The 16,069-nt window shown below is 45.4% G+C and overlaps 1 protein-coding gene across 2 annotated transcripts in view; it reads right to left on the bottom strand.

Moving 5' to 3' along the window:
• The window catches only part of DNAAF9 (dynein axonemal assembly factor 9), a 115,142-nt gene that overhangs the window by 59,438 nt on the left and 39,635 nt on the right, over window positions 1–16,069 (bottom strand). For both annotated transcript variants that reach the window (XM_054989895.1, XM_054989894.1), the window contains exons 7-13: window positions 14,709–14,786; window positions 11,338–11,436; window positions 9,820–9,875; window positions 5,456–5,591; window positions 3,602–3,683; window positions 2,706–2,742; window positions 2,305–2,392 (exon numbers count right to left, since the gene is read on the bottom strand). In XM_054989895.1, coding sequence (XP_054845870.1) covers window positions 2,305–2,392; window positions 2,706–2,742; window positions 3,602–3,683; window positions 5,456–5,591; window positions 9,820–9,875; window positions 11,338–11,436; window positions 14,709–14,786 — 576 coding nt within the window. The remainder of the gene's footprint in view (window positions 1–2,304; window positions 2,393–2,705; window positions 2,743–3,601; window positions 3,684–5,455; window positions 5,592–9,819; window positions 9,876–11,337; window positions 11,437–14,708; window positions 14,787–16,069) is intronic.

The following is a 16,069-nucleotide window of genomic DNA, read 5'->3' as shown; positions in this document are numbered from 1 at the left end:
TCCGGGCTCAATTCAAGGCACTGACCTTAGTCAAAGCCTTGGCCCTGGATACTTCATTGAATTCCTGCTCCCTGAAAAAAACTTCCTGAAGTTTAAGATCACCCAGAAGGGCCCAGTTTCAAATTGCAGCTTCCACCGAGACTAGCGTTAGCCTGTTACAAACAGCTCAACCTTCGTGGCCACCACTCATTTGGAATCATTCCATGCAAGCCTCCACCTGGGTGACCTTTAACTCCTGTACATTCAACTCCGCCTCGTGTGGGTTTCAGCAGACAGATGGGGAACGTTCCTCTTCCTTGAAAGTTCACCAGCACATAATGGCTGCCTGCTATTTTGGCTGATGCGATCAACAAAAACACTTGAGCATCCATATAGCATTTCACGTACACGATCGGGCTGCAACCCTTACACCAGTGTTGCATGCTGCCCTTTTTTCCGGGCCAAGCAGCAGTTACAGCAGTCCAGATGAGTTCACCAGTATTATCATCTCCACTCTGCAGATGGCAGGGCTGAAGAGACGGGAATCTGTCCGAGACCACCCAGTACGGATTGTGGCAGAAGGGACATTTGAACCAAGACTTCCCAGACTACATTAAACCAGCTCTTTGGTTTTTGCTAGTTTTGAGAGCTGCTTCAAAAACATTTGCTGAGACGAAAAAGCAAAATCTAAAAGAAGTTTTAAAAAATATGTTTCAGGTGAGTAGCTGTGTTGGTCTGTAGTTGAAGAGCAAGATTCAGGTCCAGTAGCACCTTAAAGACAAACTAGATTTCCACGGTGTGAGCTTTTGAGAATCAAAGCTCCCTTTGTCAGATGAAAGGAGCTTTTACTCTTGAAAGTTCATAGCTTGGAAATCTGATTAGTCTCTAAGAAAAAAAATATGGTAACTGAAGAGTGATAGATCAAGGTGGGTAGCCGTTAAGTCTGTCTGTAGCAGTAGAAAAGAGCAAGAGTTCAGTAGCACCTATAAGACTAACAAAATTTGTGGTAGGGTATGAGCTTTTGTGAGTCACAGCTCACTTCTTCAGATATCTGAAGAAGTGAGCTGTGGTTCACAAAAGCTCATACCCTACCACAAATTTTGTTAGTCTTATAGGTGCTACTGGACTCCTGCTCTTTCCTACTGAAGAGTGATAAATCCACTTGTTGGAGGGAAGTCACTCCTATTCTTTCTCTGAAGTCCAAGAGTCCCGAAACATTTTGATTCCATGGGCACTGCTGGAACTCTGACGCAGTATGGAAGGGCACATCCACATATTGTATGCCACAAAATGGCTGCTGCCAGCCACAAATGGCTGCTACAGCTTACCTTCAGTCACACAGCAAAGATCCTTGTGCTGTAGTGGCAGCTGAAGCCAAAGCAACTTTTTAAAAAATCTGCACAGCCATTAAATCGCCGACAATCAGAACCTTGCTGGGCAAAAGCCCGCCTAGTCTTACCCTTTTTCTAAAAGCACTTGGTGGGTGCCAGAAAAGGAAGGAGAGAACACTGGCTGAAGTGTAAGCAAATGAGAAGAACATCCTAGCGTAAATAACACCATAATAACCAAATTATCAAAAATCGTTCCCAGCTTGAAGATATAACTTCTTGGTCATTTAAATAGTGTACCACAGGTGCCCGTGTGTCTTCATACCCTTGAGGGGAGAAATTTATTTTAGTCTCGAAAAAAGAATAATTTGTAATTCTACCCATAACATAGTAGTGCCAAAGTTTCTCTTGCCACAGCGAGACGGAGGGGCGAAAAAAATGATTTCTATCTAGCAGCTATAGTCAGTCTGGCAGTAGCTACCAATAAAGAGATCAATTTCCTCTGCTGTTTAGAGACAGCAAAAGAGGGCCAGAGATCTAAACAACAAAAGTTCTGGCGTAAATGGTACCACAAAATCCAACACCCTTTCCATATGCTCTGTCGCCTCTTTAAGAAAATTTTAAATGGGAGCTCCGTCACTTATTTAAGGAATTTTAAAATGGTTATCGTATGTGCTTATTTTTGTATTTGTTACATCGTATGTGAATAAATGATTTTTTAAAAAAAGAGAGAACACCCTAGCCGTCTTCTAAGCCTCTGCACACCAAGATAAGTCCTCCTGTGTGAAAATATTTGGGGAGGAAGCTTAGCAAGTCGCAAGTTTGCTCCAAGGAAGAGGGACTCGGAGTCCTTTCTGTCCTTGCTTCATGTTAGTTTCCTGCGCACGTGTCACACAGGTCTATGCCACAAGGTCATAGATCTGTGTGTGATACCGTTTCAATTTCTGAGAACCAAACAGAACAATTCTCTGTTGACACAAGTAAAACTGGCAGTTACCTTGGTGGTACTGGATGTTTTAGAATAGGAATCTATAGCAGCAAGGACTGCCTCCACGACAGCAGCGTAAATTTGGGACAGCAGCTTACTGGGAAAGAAAGCAGACACAGTACTAATTATGACAACATACCTTTTGAATCATGAAAGGCGTCTTAACTTAGAGCCATCTACAGTTTTAAAGATAGAGACAAGCAAGCACAGGAGGTCCCAGAAGGACCCAAAGAAAGAGCTGACTGCACTGAAAGCTTGGAACCCAGCCATAGTTAGAAAAAGGACAGGGCAGCTGAGCACACGAGAGCCAGGACTTGTGGGGTTGCATGGCTTAGTGAGGGGCAACCAGGTTTAAGAGTGCGCCTAACCCTTTGGAGTGAAAAAACAAAGACAAGACACGGCAAACTTACACTTGGTCAGCTTTCTTCTCCATCTCATTATCTTTGCCTGTATGAGAGTGAGGAGCTTTGGTTATTTCCTTATTCTTCTATATTGCATACACATATCCATTGTTCTGCTAATACTGAAATGTCAACGAACACCTGTGCATCTGGGACGCAAGACTGCTGCATTATTAGTGCCATGCGGCAAGTGAGTTTAGTCTGAAATGTCAAGCTTCAACTGCTAGGGAAGTTGAATCTGGAACCAGACGTCAGAAAGAAGAGCAAAAAGCAGGGCAACCCAAGAGTGGGCTTCCGTATTATGTTCATAGTTGAAGGGGGGGGGGACTAGAAGTTGTTTCCACCCTACAAACTGCCAGCAAAAGCCACGCATATTTCCCCCACCTCTCTTGACAGTCCCTTTCAACCCTTCCAAAGAATGTCTTGGGTTCGAGACTTACAACCTTACGAGTAATTATTTGTGGGGTTGAATGGGGGCAAAGGGATGCGAGAACGAGCCATGTACTTTTCACTTGCATTTTATAGAATACAAGCCAAACATTTGAGCTGGGAACCTTTTTACTGATAGGAAAGAGAGTCCAACAGGACTTTACCACCACTTGTTCAGGCATCTCCACTTTACCACACAGGCCAAAATCGACATTTTACAGCATCGTCAATTATTTTGAATGTTTCAAGCCAACAGAAAGCAGAAGGCAAAGCCAAATTCACTTATTGGGGGCCTTTCATGCTTGCAGATTATTTATCTAATCCACCTGGTCCCTTCCATCTTTAACTGTTCCCCTGTTTTTTATGGAGCATCATTCACTCTCATTTTCTGCACTGCTGTCCACCTCAAGCCCTAGGAACAAGGCAGGCTAGAAGTCCAAACACCCCCACACAGAGACAATTGATCCAGAGCTTACCTAGGTAAGGAGTGTGAGTAGCTCCAAAGAAATACGTCCTTGAACAAGCCAACGGTCCCTTTGGAGAGACGCACTGCACGACCTGTGAAGACGCAGTGGGGAAGGGGATGCTGGTGAACAGGTTCAGGCAGCATGGCTGGAAACCACCTGTGCGCAAGACCCTCACGGGCCACTTGACAGTCGTTAAGCAACATGGAGCCCTGCAGTGCTGGCCAGCCCCTTTTCCTTGGAAGAGGCATAGGCACTGGAACGTGAACATTTTCTCACACCGCCTGTAATCTTACGGAGTTTTCTACAGTGACGCTTCTGAGGCTGTGGGCTCTCCGCCTCAGAGGTTGGGACAACGCCCAGCCTCACCACCTTCTGCAGCATGCCCTGGGACCAGCAGTCTGACTCCACGTTCAGGCAGCTCCACCTCTTTGTCCCATGGGGTCTGTGAATCACTGAACCCCGACACAGGGGTTCAATTCAGACGTAACGCAAAACCTGGCTTAGTTTGTGAGAGCAGGATTCTCCTCCCCGATGAGCGCTCAAAGCCTCGTTTGCCTTGACAAAACGGTTGGGGGTCACTGCCTTCTATCTGCAGCCTGGGAAGGCACTGCCCGGGAGGCATGCATTCGGGGATGACACAAAACCACAGCGGAGGCTGTGCTTAAGAAGCCAGTTTGGGATCCTGGTTGGATGGTTCTTGAACCGGAGTGAGTCGAGCTGCCGCGTCATCACCGTTTGTGTGGTTAAGCCATGGTTTCCCATGAGGTCTATGAACTCTTCCCTGCAGCCACAGAACAAGACGCTCCACCCCAGAGCCCTGGGCGAACACTCCCTATGCTCCGTACCCACCACAAAAGCTCTGGGCTCCAGGGTCTCCTGTTGACACACCAGTTCTCACAGGATTTGGGCTGCCAGTTCACTCCGAATGCATGAAGGGGGATCAATTCCCCCACAATCACTTGGTTCCCTCGGCTACTGCCTAATCCTTTTGTGCAACATGAGCAGCTCTGCCCTCTTTGCCCCCGTTCTTAAGCAGCAGAAGCAAGAACATGCAGCGCCAGAGCTACGGAGGGAAGACAGTGTGTCCCATCTATGGATTTGGCTTCCCAAGGAAAGACAGTTATGGCCCCACCTAGGGCCAGGTGAGCTGCAGAAGCAACCCGAACAGTTGTCTAGGCAGCCAACCCGTTTCAGGAAACCAACAAAGCAGCAAGGAAGAGAGACGTGCTGCAGATGTTGGAGAGTGCAGGCTTGGAGCTGAGCCTTGTAATAAGCCAGTAGAAGAGGTGGTTTCAGGTGGGCAGCCGTGCTGGTCTGCAGTAGAAGAGCAAGATTCGGGGTCCGGGAGCAGCTTAAAGACCAACTAGAATTCCAGGGTAGGAGCTTCCAAGAGTCAAAAGAGGGTTTTTTAAATCATTCCTCTCCCCCCACATCAACCCCAGTGGTGTTGCTAGGAGTCCCTTGACCCTTAGAAGTAGCATTTCAGAAGCACGGGGGGGGGGGGGAGCGAGATGCAGCAGAGAAGTCAGAAAGCTCTGCTCCTCCTCCTCTTTTGGATTCAAGTCAAAACGTCACTGTCAACCCTGACTTCCAATAACAGCCTACCATCATGTAGTTGGAAAGCTGGCTCAGCCCAAGCCTATTAAGCACACAACTGCTACTGGCTGTAATCTCAAGGTCTGCTTGAGCACAGCATCACTGCCAAAGATTCTTGGGGTGGGGGTACATTCCACCCACAGTGCCCCCAGAGCATGCAAGTTTCTTTATAGGGAGGCTCTTGAGATTTGAGAACTGCTGACAAACAGCATTGTTGAGCTGCTATTTTAAAAACCGTTCCACGAAGCCTTGCCAGGCGATGCTTACCATGTGCTTGGCAGTGCTCCCGCCGGGGCCCGTGTTGCGAACCAGATGCCCCTCCGATGGGAAATTGAAGTTGCCAGCGTTCAGATTCTCCTTCGATGAATGGGTGCCGAAGAGCACAAACGGCTGCCTGCTGGGGCTGATCAGAAGAGCGAGTTACTGCCAAGACGGCAAACACGTCGACATGGAAACGGCATAAGCTACTTGATAAAAGTGCACAACGAATAAGCACTATAGGGCATTCTCAAGGGAACAGAAACAAAATCTTGACAGTCTATACTTTGTTGAGAAGTAACACAAAACAAGATGACCAAGTTGACATTCACTCAATTCTCCTTAGAAAACAGGGCAGCTTCTAATTCCTCTAGGACAGTATGTATGCGAGAGAGAGAGACACGATGCTGAGAATGATAGAAGGAGAGAGAAGAAGAAGAGGGATAATGGAAGGAGAAGAAGAAAGAGAGAAAAGGAGAAGGAGAGAGAGAGAAAAGGAGAAGGAGATGAACATGAAGAATTGAACAGCAGGCAAATTATTTTTTAAAGCCAAGTTTTAGCCCTCACGGACACAAAGATATGCTTAAAAATATGCAAGCGATTCATACTGAAATGTCAGAAGGTGAATAAGATTGCCAGTGGTTAAATGGGCAAAACTATAGTTCCTCACCTCTCTTTATAGCAGTACGCAAGCAGTACGCAACGTAAGAGGAACTAAAAAAAAAAATACTCAATTTCCAAAATATAAGCAGAGTGCATAATCTGGGTTGCCTAGTAGTACCACATGCCCACAGGCCTGATAATGGTTTCTGAATAAAGGGAATGGTCTAGGTGGTGGAGCACCCCGTCAGGTGTTCTAATAGCTTAATTGCACTTGAAAACGATGATCAGTTATTGCCTATGGGTTTTATCCAAGTGACGCTAAACAAATAGCTATGCAGTGGTTGCTGCTATGTTGGTATTTATTTATTACTATTACTATAATTGGTCAAGACTTTTAAAAAGTTTTTATGAATTTTATGAATGTTTAGGGATACCTTGTATATTTATTGTTGTTATTGTGTTTTAAGTGATGTAATATGCCCTGAGCCCACTTGCAGGGAGGGTGGAATAGAAATCCAATCAATCAATCAATCAATCAATCAATCAATCAATCAATGAAAGTGTATTTTTAATAATAATAATAATAATAATAATAATAATAATAATAATAATATGTTTATTGCTTTTCTGGCTGAAGCCATAAGCCATACAAAAACCAACAAAATATGAACTGTACACTTGAACATACCCAATTCACATAGACATAACTTGTCATTATCACTTAGTGTATTTTTTAAGAACTGTGCCATGGCATATCACCAAGCAGAAAGGCAAATCTATTCTGGGACGTTATTTTCTGGGAGACAGCGATACTAGAAAAAGCAAATCAAACTCTTTCTAGTTGTTGGAACTAGGACGAAGGGACTAAAGGAACCATCCCCTGGCTATAACACACAAGATCTGTATTACAGATTTATAGGCCATTATTTATTTGCTATCCTGAACGATTGCTTTGGTACATGCTGAGTTTTATATTGCATATTAGGGACCCTGCTGTGCTGATCACACTACATATTTTGGACTGTGTTAATTACTGCGCCGGCAGCAGAAGCAAACAAAGGAGGAGAGAAGAGACAATTCAACACACGTTCGCGGAAATATCTGTGTCAAGAACACTAAAGCATGAATGAGGCAGAATGGCGGCAGATTATCTCTTGCGGTGTGTGTCTGCCCAATCAGACAAAATACAGGTGTGTGTGAGTGCGATGTTTTTAACGAAAGAGGACACACGTGTAAGGAAAGCTCACTACTCCAGTAGCTTACAGTCCTGCCATCTGCAACCCAACAAGTCAAGTGGGCTCCAATAGCAAAAGTAAGCCTAGCTGGGAACAAAGCACCCGTGGAGGGGGCAGATGGGAGTGAAAAGCAAGTTCAGTTGCTGGGTAGGGAGAAGAAAGCTTGACACACCCCCCACCCACACATCACTCCTGTTGCAAAAAATCAGACACCCTCCCACACAGCCCCCTACTTTACATGCGATCAGAGCAGGCCTGCGTCGAGGAGAGGGGGCACCTCTGCCGCCAACACAAGTGTGGCCCTGGAGATCAAAACATTCCATTGCAAGTTCTGGCTTTCCCTCAAGCCCGTCTGAGACACCCTTTATTGAACTCTCTGCGTGTTCTGATGGCTTGGAGCCAATTCAAGGCTCTTTCAAGTTGCCATGAAAAGTTCTGCAAGGGGGGGCACAGCTTTAAAAGACTGGTGGCGCCCCGGTCTGAAAGGGGCGTGAGTTTGCCCACTTGGAAAAGAGCACCCTCAGAAGTGCTGCCGTACATTCCAGTAGATTCAGCGCCTGCTACTGTACACTGAAGTCTATCAGATTGGCTGAGTGGTTAGGGCAGAGTCTGACGGAACGCCAACTGCTCCAGAAATAGTGGGGTTTAGCAGAATTGTGCTAGGAGGGCAGCAAACCTGAGTATTTTCAAAAGTGTAACACGCAACCTAAGAACTTCCGCATCATTTAAATCAGTATGAAGGCTGAATGGTCCACATAAGCGAACAGAGAGCGCTCCAGTTTTCAAAGTCTTTGCATGCAGTTTCAGATTCAGTTCTGAGGAAGTTGTGGGGTTTACTGGAAGCTTATTAGGATCATTACTGAGCCAGGGGTTAGAGTGTCAGACTAGTCTCTAAGAAACCTGCTTAGCAATGACCCTCACTGGGTGACCTTGGACTAGTCTCACTTGGCCTAACCTACCTCACAGGGTTGTTGAAAATATAAAAAGGGGAGTCCTATGCACTGCCTTGACTCCTTGGGGGAAGGGTCAAGACAAAGTAGACTTCCATGGCACCTTACAGATTAGTAATCAATGAAGAAGGAGAGCTCCATTGATGGTTCACTGGCAACAAAGTTTCACAATAGCCATGTTTGTTTCCTAGTCTGTGACCACCATGACTTATACAGCTTTCTCACTGTTCATGGCAAGAAACCAGTGGGAACTCTTGGGAGGAGAAATTTCTGGAGCTTGCATCTGTGCCTTTTCAGGATGGTGGACAATGAAGAAGGCAAAACAAAGAAGGCAATTGGTACCGAAAGAAAAATCTTTATGAATAATACAACCCCTCTGTGTTTTGCATACAGCTTCATCAGGGGGATCTTCTAAATTCCTTTTAGTGTGTTTCCCATGTACGCCCTGCAGTGCGTACTAGAAGAAATTTGGAAGAGCCCTCTGACGAAGCTGTATGCACAGTGCGGAAGCGCTGTATTATTATTAAAGATTCTTCCCTCTGCAACAATTAATTGCCTTCTTTTCTTTGTTTCACCTTAGAGAGCAACCAGATTTATTGTGATGTAAGCTTTCATGCATCAACAAAACAGACTCGCAAAAGCTTCTACCGCAAGAAATCTAACACCTTTTAAGGTGCCCCAAGACACCTGCCTGTTTTTGCTGTTAACACACTACCCGTCTGGAAACGGAAAAAGGAAAAGATAGAAATGCAATGTCAGACAAGCCTTCCTGAAAAGACAATTCTGTTTTACCACACAGCTTCAAAGCAGGGTTGGGTAAGTTCCAGGCGTACAGCACGATGGTGGTGGAAAGCGCCATCGAGTCATAGGTGACTTGTGGCGACCCCTGCTGAGGTTTTGAGGCATGAGACTAACTGGGGTTGTTTGCCATTCCTTGCCTCTGCAACCCTGCTCTTCAGTGGAGGTCTCTCATCCAATTACTAAACAAGGCCGACCCCGCTTAGCTTCCAAGACCTGATGTGATCGGGCTTGCCTGGACTACCCAGGTCAGAGTATATGGCATGAGAGTTGGGACGAAAAGGCCCAGTCAGTGCCCCTCATGACTTGAATATACCCCAGAGGTATTTGCGATGTGCAGAAGTTCGAAAGCAGCCATTCAGGACTTAGCACACATTATCCGGAAAAGGGTGAATTCAAGGTAAAAAGTTTGTGCGTATGTGGAGGGAAATAGCATTTTACAATGACAATATATGGTGTGAGGTGACTGTTGGTTGTGTGCCACAAAATATATAGCCACACTGTGGCTCAAAAATAATTTTTTTTTTAAAGTGTGTCATTTTTTTTAGGGCCACGCCTACTCAAAAGATGGCTTAGAGTTTCAGGGCAGGGTTTGCATTATGAACCGAGGTGGAAAGACTAGTAGCCCCTGCTCTGTGGATTGCAGTTTCATGAGAAAAGCCCCAGGAGCAAAAGAGAAAGAATTTCACGACGTGACAGCTCGGGCCGGTCACAACTGGTGGCACAAGGATGCTGCTGTCGACATTGCAATGGAATCCGACGCACTCAAGAGCACAGAGAGAGTTACCTGTTATCTGTGATATGGCTCGAAATCATTCCGTGACTGAAGTAACTTCGGAATGGCTATGGGCAAAAAATAAATAAATTGACAATTACAAACTAAGCAGCTCCAACAGCAAAAAGTAATCCTAACGCTACTGGTTTTGGGTGGGAAGTGTTAATCGGAAGTCTGTATTTTTGAAAGATTAAATAAAAGAATAACAAAGTGATCAATACTTAGCACGGCATTCACTGGAAGCTTCTAGAAAGCTTTCATTGGCACAAGAACGGCCCAGAATGTACATTCTCAGATGCTATCATTAAGTGTTGGGGTGGGGGGCGGATATTCTCCTTAGTTCCAGACAATGCTTCTTTGAGACAATGGTCTTTGCAATTCTGCATGAGCAACCGTCGACAAATGAGGTAAGCGTAATGATCCGTGTACATTCCCGAAGGTTCATTACTGGCCTAGGAGAACCAATTTCTGTTAAGCTTCTCTGTTTGGTTAACAGGAAAAGTTTCTTATCTGGGTGCACGGCTATCTGTAACGCTTGAATTTCCAAGCGTGCCAAACGGCCCAGGCAGTGACTCCTGCAGCAATAGATTCATGGTACTTTTTTTCTCTCCAAGGGGCTTCGACAAGCATTGAGCAGCAATTCCTCTACTTGCAGTCCATGAAAACGGCATGCAGTCATCCGGGTATAGAGGGTGCAACCTAAAAACTCGCCCTCCAAATGCCATCAGTCAAGGGAATAAGAGGAGGTCCAAGGGCACAGAAACAGCCACAATTACCTCATGAGAACTGGAGTTGGGTGGGATGCTACTCTAGAATATGGTTGTTGTGGGTTTTCCGGGCTGTATCGCCGTGGTCTTGGCATTGTAGTTCCTGACGTTTCACCAGCAGCTGTGGCTGGCATCTTCAGAGGTGTAGCACCAAAAGACAGGGATTACCTGCCAACATCTTCTCCACACTGTGACACTGAGAGATCTCTGTCTTTTGGTGCTACACCTCTGAAGATGCCAGCCACAGCTGCTGGCAAAACGTCAGGAACTACAATGCCAAGACCACGGCAATACAGCCCGGAAAATCCACAACAACCATCGTTCCCCAGCTGTGAAAGCCTTCAACAATATACCCTAGAATAGTTCTAAAAGGAAGATGGGACACACTCCTCCTTCCTGTAACCCCCTCAGGACTGAAAGGGAGAGAAGGAGGTGGACACCATAAGCAAGAGAGACACCTGAAGTAAGGCCATTTGAACACATTAAACATTCATTTGACCAAGGCAAGAGTTTCTGGTTAAGAGATTCTGATGAAGACATTTGCAAAGTATGTTGGGATCTCTAAGTGTCAATAAATAACTCTCCTATTTCACCTTGCTCTTCTCCTTTCTCTTTCTGGACCCCATGGGTTCTTCCACCCCCCTTTACCCCCTGAATTAAACACGCAACAGTTCCCCCTTGGTATGCTAGAATATGGAGAGTTAGAAATTGGGAAAGGAAAGCAAGAAATCAAGTTTCCTTTTCATCTACCCACACAACATACCTCTCCTGCTTGGGACTCCGACAGCTCCAAAATGAAAGGGATTTCAGTATCAAAATTGGCAAAAAAATTGGTCCACTGATGTTCAAAAGTCATCAAGTCCTGCAGGAGAAACATATCTACCATTAATTGTGATGCTTAAAAAAAATGGAGGAGGCTTAACAGCTGTGATCCAATCACTGCCATGCATTTGCTAGCCCAGAATTTTGTAACGCTCTTCCTTAACAAGACTGAAGAGATCCAGTTACACAGCTAAGCTGCTAGAAGCCTGAATGCTGAAAAGAAATATAGAATGTTTGTAGAGTAAGATACGGGTCCAACAGCGCCTTAAAGACCAACTAGATTTCCATGCTTTCAAGAGTCCAAGCTCCCTTCATCAGATGCAAGAAGTGGAAAAAGGAAACAGTCTTTATATTCCAGGCAGACGGGTGAGAAGGTATTGTAAATTAGAGTGTCAGGGAGCTTGTTTTGACTCTCAGAAACTCATACCTTGGAAATCTAGTTGGTCTTTAAGGACCTAGTGGACCTGGATCTTACCCTTCGACGGAAGACCAATGCAGCTACCCACATGAAACTATCTTCATGGAAAGTTTTAAAATGACCAGAGAATAAAATGCTGCAAATGAGGGGGTTCTTACCATTTTTGTGTGCTTTTAGATTTTTCCTAACCTGTTTCAAGGGCTGAGGGTGGTACGCAGCATTTCCTTATCTCCTATTATATGCTAAAAATTGATTTGAGGAAGATTAAGTCGACACACACCCCTGCACATCCAGGCCACTGAAGGCATGACCAAAAAAAGGCCACCACCGTGTCCCTGTGCAGCTGACATGAACACACATGAAGCTGCCCTATACTGAATCAGGCCTTTGGTCCATCAAAGTCTGTGTTGTTTGCTCAGACTGGCAGCGGCTTTTCAAGTTCCGAAGCAGAGGTCTTTCGCATCACCTACTATCTGGTCCTTTCAGCGGGAGATGCCAGGGATTGAGCCTGAGGCCTTGTGCATGACAAGCAGGTGCTCTGCCACTGAGCTGCGGCTCCTCCCAGCTGTTCATTTCAGTAGAACTTGCTGGGGGATTGCTGTCCTTCTTACTTAGGGCAGGCTGCCAAACGCCCCAATCATGGGCCAACAGTTCAAGGTCCTGGATGCCAATAATGCACGGGGATGGCTTTCATGCCTTTCCTCTCTCTTTTTTTTAAAAAAAGTCAGAGATATATCCTCCAGCACATGGAGGAGGAGGAAATGCCAAACAATTGAGAGGAAAGCAAACCAGGACAAAGAAGGTTCACAGAATGTCAGAGCAGCCTCCAGCGCTAAGGTTACCCTGAATTCTCTCTGTCTTGGATCTCCAAAGAACAAGTTCACAAAAAGCAGAAGCGATAGGGAGTTCCGTGTCAATCACCAATAATGACACCAGAAAATAATCAATGTATGCTCCCACCCACTCGTGTCATTTGGGGAAGGGGAGAATGGTAGGAAAGTCTGGCATGTGAAGTGTGTTCCCAGGTTTCAAAGCTCAGCTCTGTGGGACCAGGTATGTTACTTCTCTCTGAAAAGTAGGCATAAATTGAGGCAAGTCGACTAACGGCCACTGTGTGTCAGACTTGGCCCATTTCACATATGCCTTGAAACAGCCGGTATTATCAAGTGGATAGATCAGGGTGAGCCACCAGACATTAGACACCTGGCCTTCCAAAATAAAGCAGGAATAAATGGACAGTTCTCACAACCAGAGGGAAGTTGCAAGACCCACTTTTAACATCCAAGTGGCAGCAAGGGACCCGCTCCCATCACAAGGTAAGGAAACATATGACAGGGACAGGAAACATATGACAGGAACAGCCAGAGCTGTGGCCTCTCACGAGCTAAACTACATGCGACAAATTACATGAGGATGCTCAAGTGAAGGGAGACGCAATGTTAGCAGGGAAGCATAGTTTAAATTTCACCTGTCTCTACAGAGCCGGCAAAATAATTGACAAAGTCTTTGGGGAGACAAAGAGGAAACTAACAAACCTTCTGAGGAGTGATCTTTGCCAGCTCTGTAGAGAGGTGAAATTAACAAACCCTCTGAGGAGCCATCTTTGCCAGCTCTGTAGAGAGAGGCAAAATTCAAACTATGCTTCCCGGCTAACATTGCATCTCCCTTCACTTGAGCATCCTCGTATAATTCGTCTCGTGTAGTTTAGCTCTCTAATGGGGAAATCCATCTTGCAAGGACACACAGGAGACTGGAGCATCAACTGCTAAGGAAGACTGGCGAGACTGGGGGAAAGAGAAAGGCAGCAAGAAAGCACCTGGGGCAAAGAAGGGTGCTCTGAACCTGCCTCTGCTCAAAAGAACCCTCTGTCCTGTAGAGGGTCGTGATCTCACCACCCCGCTGGCCCTCTAGGTCCGCATTCAAGAACAGGCATCCTTGCTAGACAGCTGGTCCTCCCATAAAGCAGAAAAAATAGCTGCTCTTTTAGGAGCTCATGGGTCCAAACCCACAGGTTGAAGACCGTTGCTGTAAGGTGCATTCTCAGTTCACACAGTGCAGTGGAGTTCAACAGGCAGGGCCACCTTTCGAGGCCTTCTGTGGCCCAGGCAAGCCCAATCTCATCAGATCTCATAAACAAAGTTGGGTCGGGCTCGATTACTACATGGATGGGAGACCACCAAGTAATTCCAGGGCCGCAGAGGCAGGCAATGGGAAACCATTCCTGCTTGCCTCTTGCTTTGAAAGCTCTACGAGGTTGCTACAAATCAACTGTGACTTGATGGCACTTCACACACACACAGACACACCCCTTTTGAGGCAAATCAGATAGTCTCTCAGAATGCTCTCCAACAAACCGGGGTTCTCTGAAATTTAAGACTTCCCCAAATAGTGCTCCGTATAGAGTCATTTTAGTCCTGAGGATATTAAAAGACAGGAAAGGAAACCCAGAAAGCCATAAAACTGTAAAGACCTGACACACATTTCCTCTTTGACTCCGACAAATTAGTATACGTGTTATCTGACGTAGATGCTGCCGTAGCCCATAAAGTGGCTTTTTTCGCCTTGGCCGCTAGAAAGATAAGAGTAAGTGCGGTTTCTAAGACACCATCTCATCAGTCTGAACAGTCACTCCAGGTCTTGTGTTTTGCTCGTGTTTTGCTTCCTTGTGTTCTGAATAATTTTAATGTTGTCTGGTATTTTAGAATTCTTTTCAATCTTACGGTTGTAATTTGTATACATGTTTTGCTTTGTAAAGGCCAACGGCCATGTACAATAAATTTATCTACTGTAAAGACCAGCTCTCCCCTCCCCAAACCTCGAGCGAATTTCATCCTAGATTGTGGGTTCATTTTCTGTAAACTGACTCACAGGGCAAAGAATGTCCACCACATTACCTCATAAAGTAAACTCTCCAAGGAAACAGGATCCATTTTGCTGTAAGTTTTCCACAGATCCACACTGACATCCATTAACTGAAAGAAAAAGGAGGGACTCTCGTAAAGAACATGAAGGGGGCGGTGGCTGCCCCCTCCTATTTGCAGGGATATCCAACCGCTAAGCTCTTACAAATGTCAGGCAAATGCAAGAATGCTCCGGCTTTCAGGAACGCACATTCAGAATATATAGCATTAATTGAAAGTGTGAATAAGGAACCAATTGCCTTTCCACTGCCTGTGGAAATAACTGGAGCTCTCTGACACGATCTCTATTCACATAGCCCCTTCTCGGTCGTGAACAGTAACAATACGCCATTATGGCTACATAATAGTGTCATGAACATGAAGGCACCACTGTGTTACTAGGCACCCAACAATTCTGCAAATTTATTTATTTCATTACATGCATCTCTCTGCCCTTTGGCCCATCAGGGACCTTTGCAGGCTGCTCAATTACAACCAAATGTTAACAGACCTCGTACCCTCATAACTCACTTGTTTTTGCTCTTTTTCAAACTTGAAATGAGTTAATAAAGGGTGTGCATTTCAGAAACGGGATGAGTATTAATCTAAGGGGCATCATGAGTGTCAAAATTACTCAGATCCAGAGGAGCTAGCCGTGTTGGTCTGTAATTGCAAAATAGTGAAGAGTCCAGTAGCACCTTTAAGACTAACCAACTTTATTGGAGCATAAGCTTTCGAGCGTCACAGCATCTGACGAAGAGATCTGTGGTTCTCGAAAGCTTATGCTACAATAAAGTTGATTAGTCTTAAAGGTGTTACTGGACTCTTTACTATTCTTCAAAATTTCTCAGAGCAATTTATGAAGTGGTGTATTGAAAGGTGGCAATGCAACAGACGTGGAAGCAAAAGCCAGGTGCACCAAAGGGGTATGAGATCAAAATTTCAGATACAAAAAGATGCTCTGGTGTTTGAAATGAGGTATACTGCATCAGGACTGAGGTAGCTCTGAAGATAGGTTTATCAGCTGCTACTAGCCTTGGTGAATAAGGGGAACCTCCACATCCAGAGGCATTCAACCTCTGAATCCCAGTGCCAGAAGGCATGATCAGAGGAAAGCCTTAGCCTCTATGCCCTGTTACTGGCCGTCCAGAGAAACTTACTGGCCACTGTTAGTCTTATAGGTGCTACTAGACTCTTGCTCTTTTCTAGAGCCAGTTTGGTGTAGTATTTAAGAGCGGTGGGACTCTAATCTGTTGTTATTATTATTATTACTACTACTGCTGGCTGGCTACTGTGTGAGACAGGATGCTGGCCTAGATGGACAACTAGACCGATCCATTAGGGTTTTTCTCACA

Source organism: Eublepharis macularius, chromosome 10 (assembly GCF_028583425.1).
Source record: "Eublepharis macularius isolate TG4126 chromosome 10, MPM_Emac_v1.0, whole genome shotgun sequence".
Lineage (NCBI taxonomy): Eukaryota > Metazoa > Chordata > Lepidosauria > Squamata > Eublepharidae > Eublepharis > Eublepharis macularius.
Note: the sequence above shows the minus strand (reverse complement) of the source record. Positions and strands in the feature narration are given on the sequence as shown.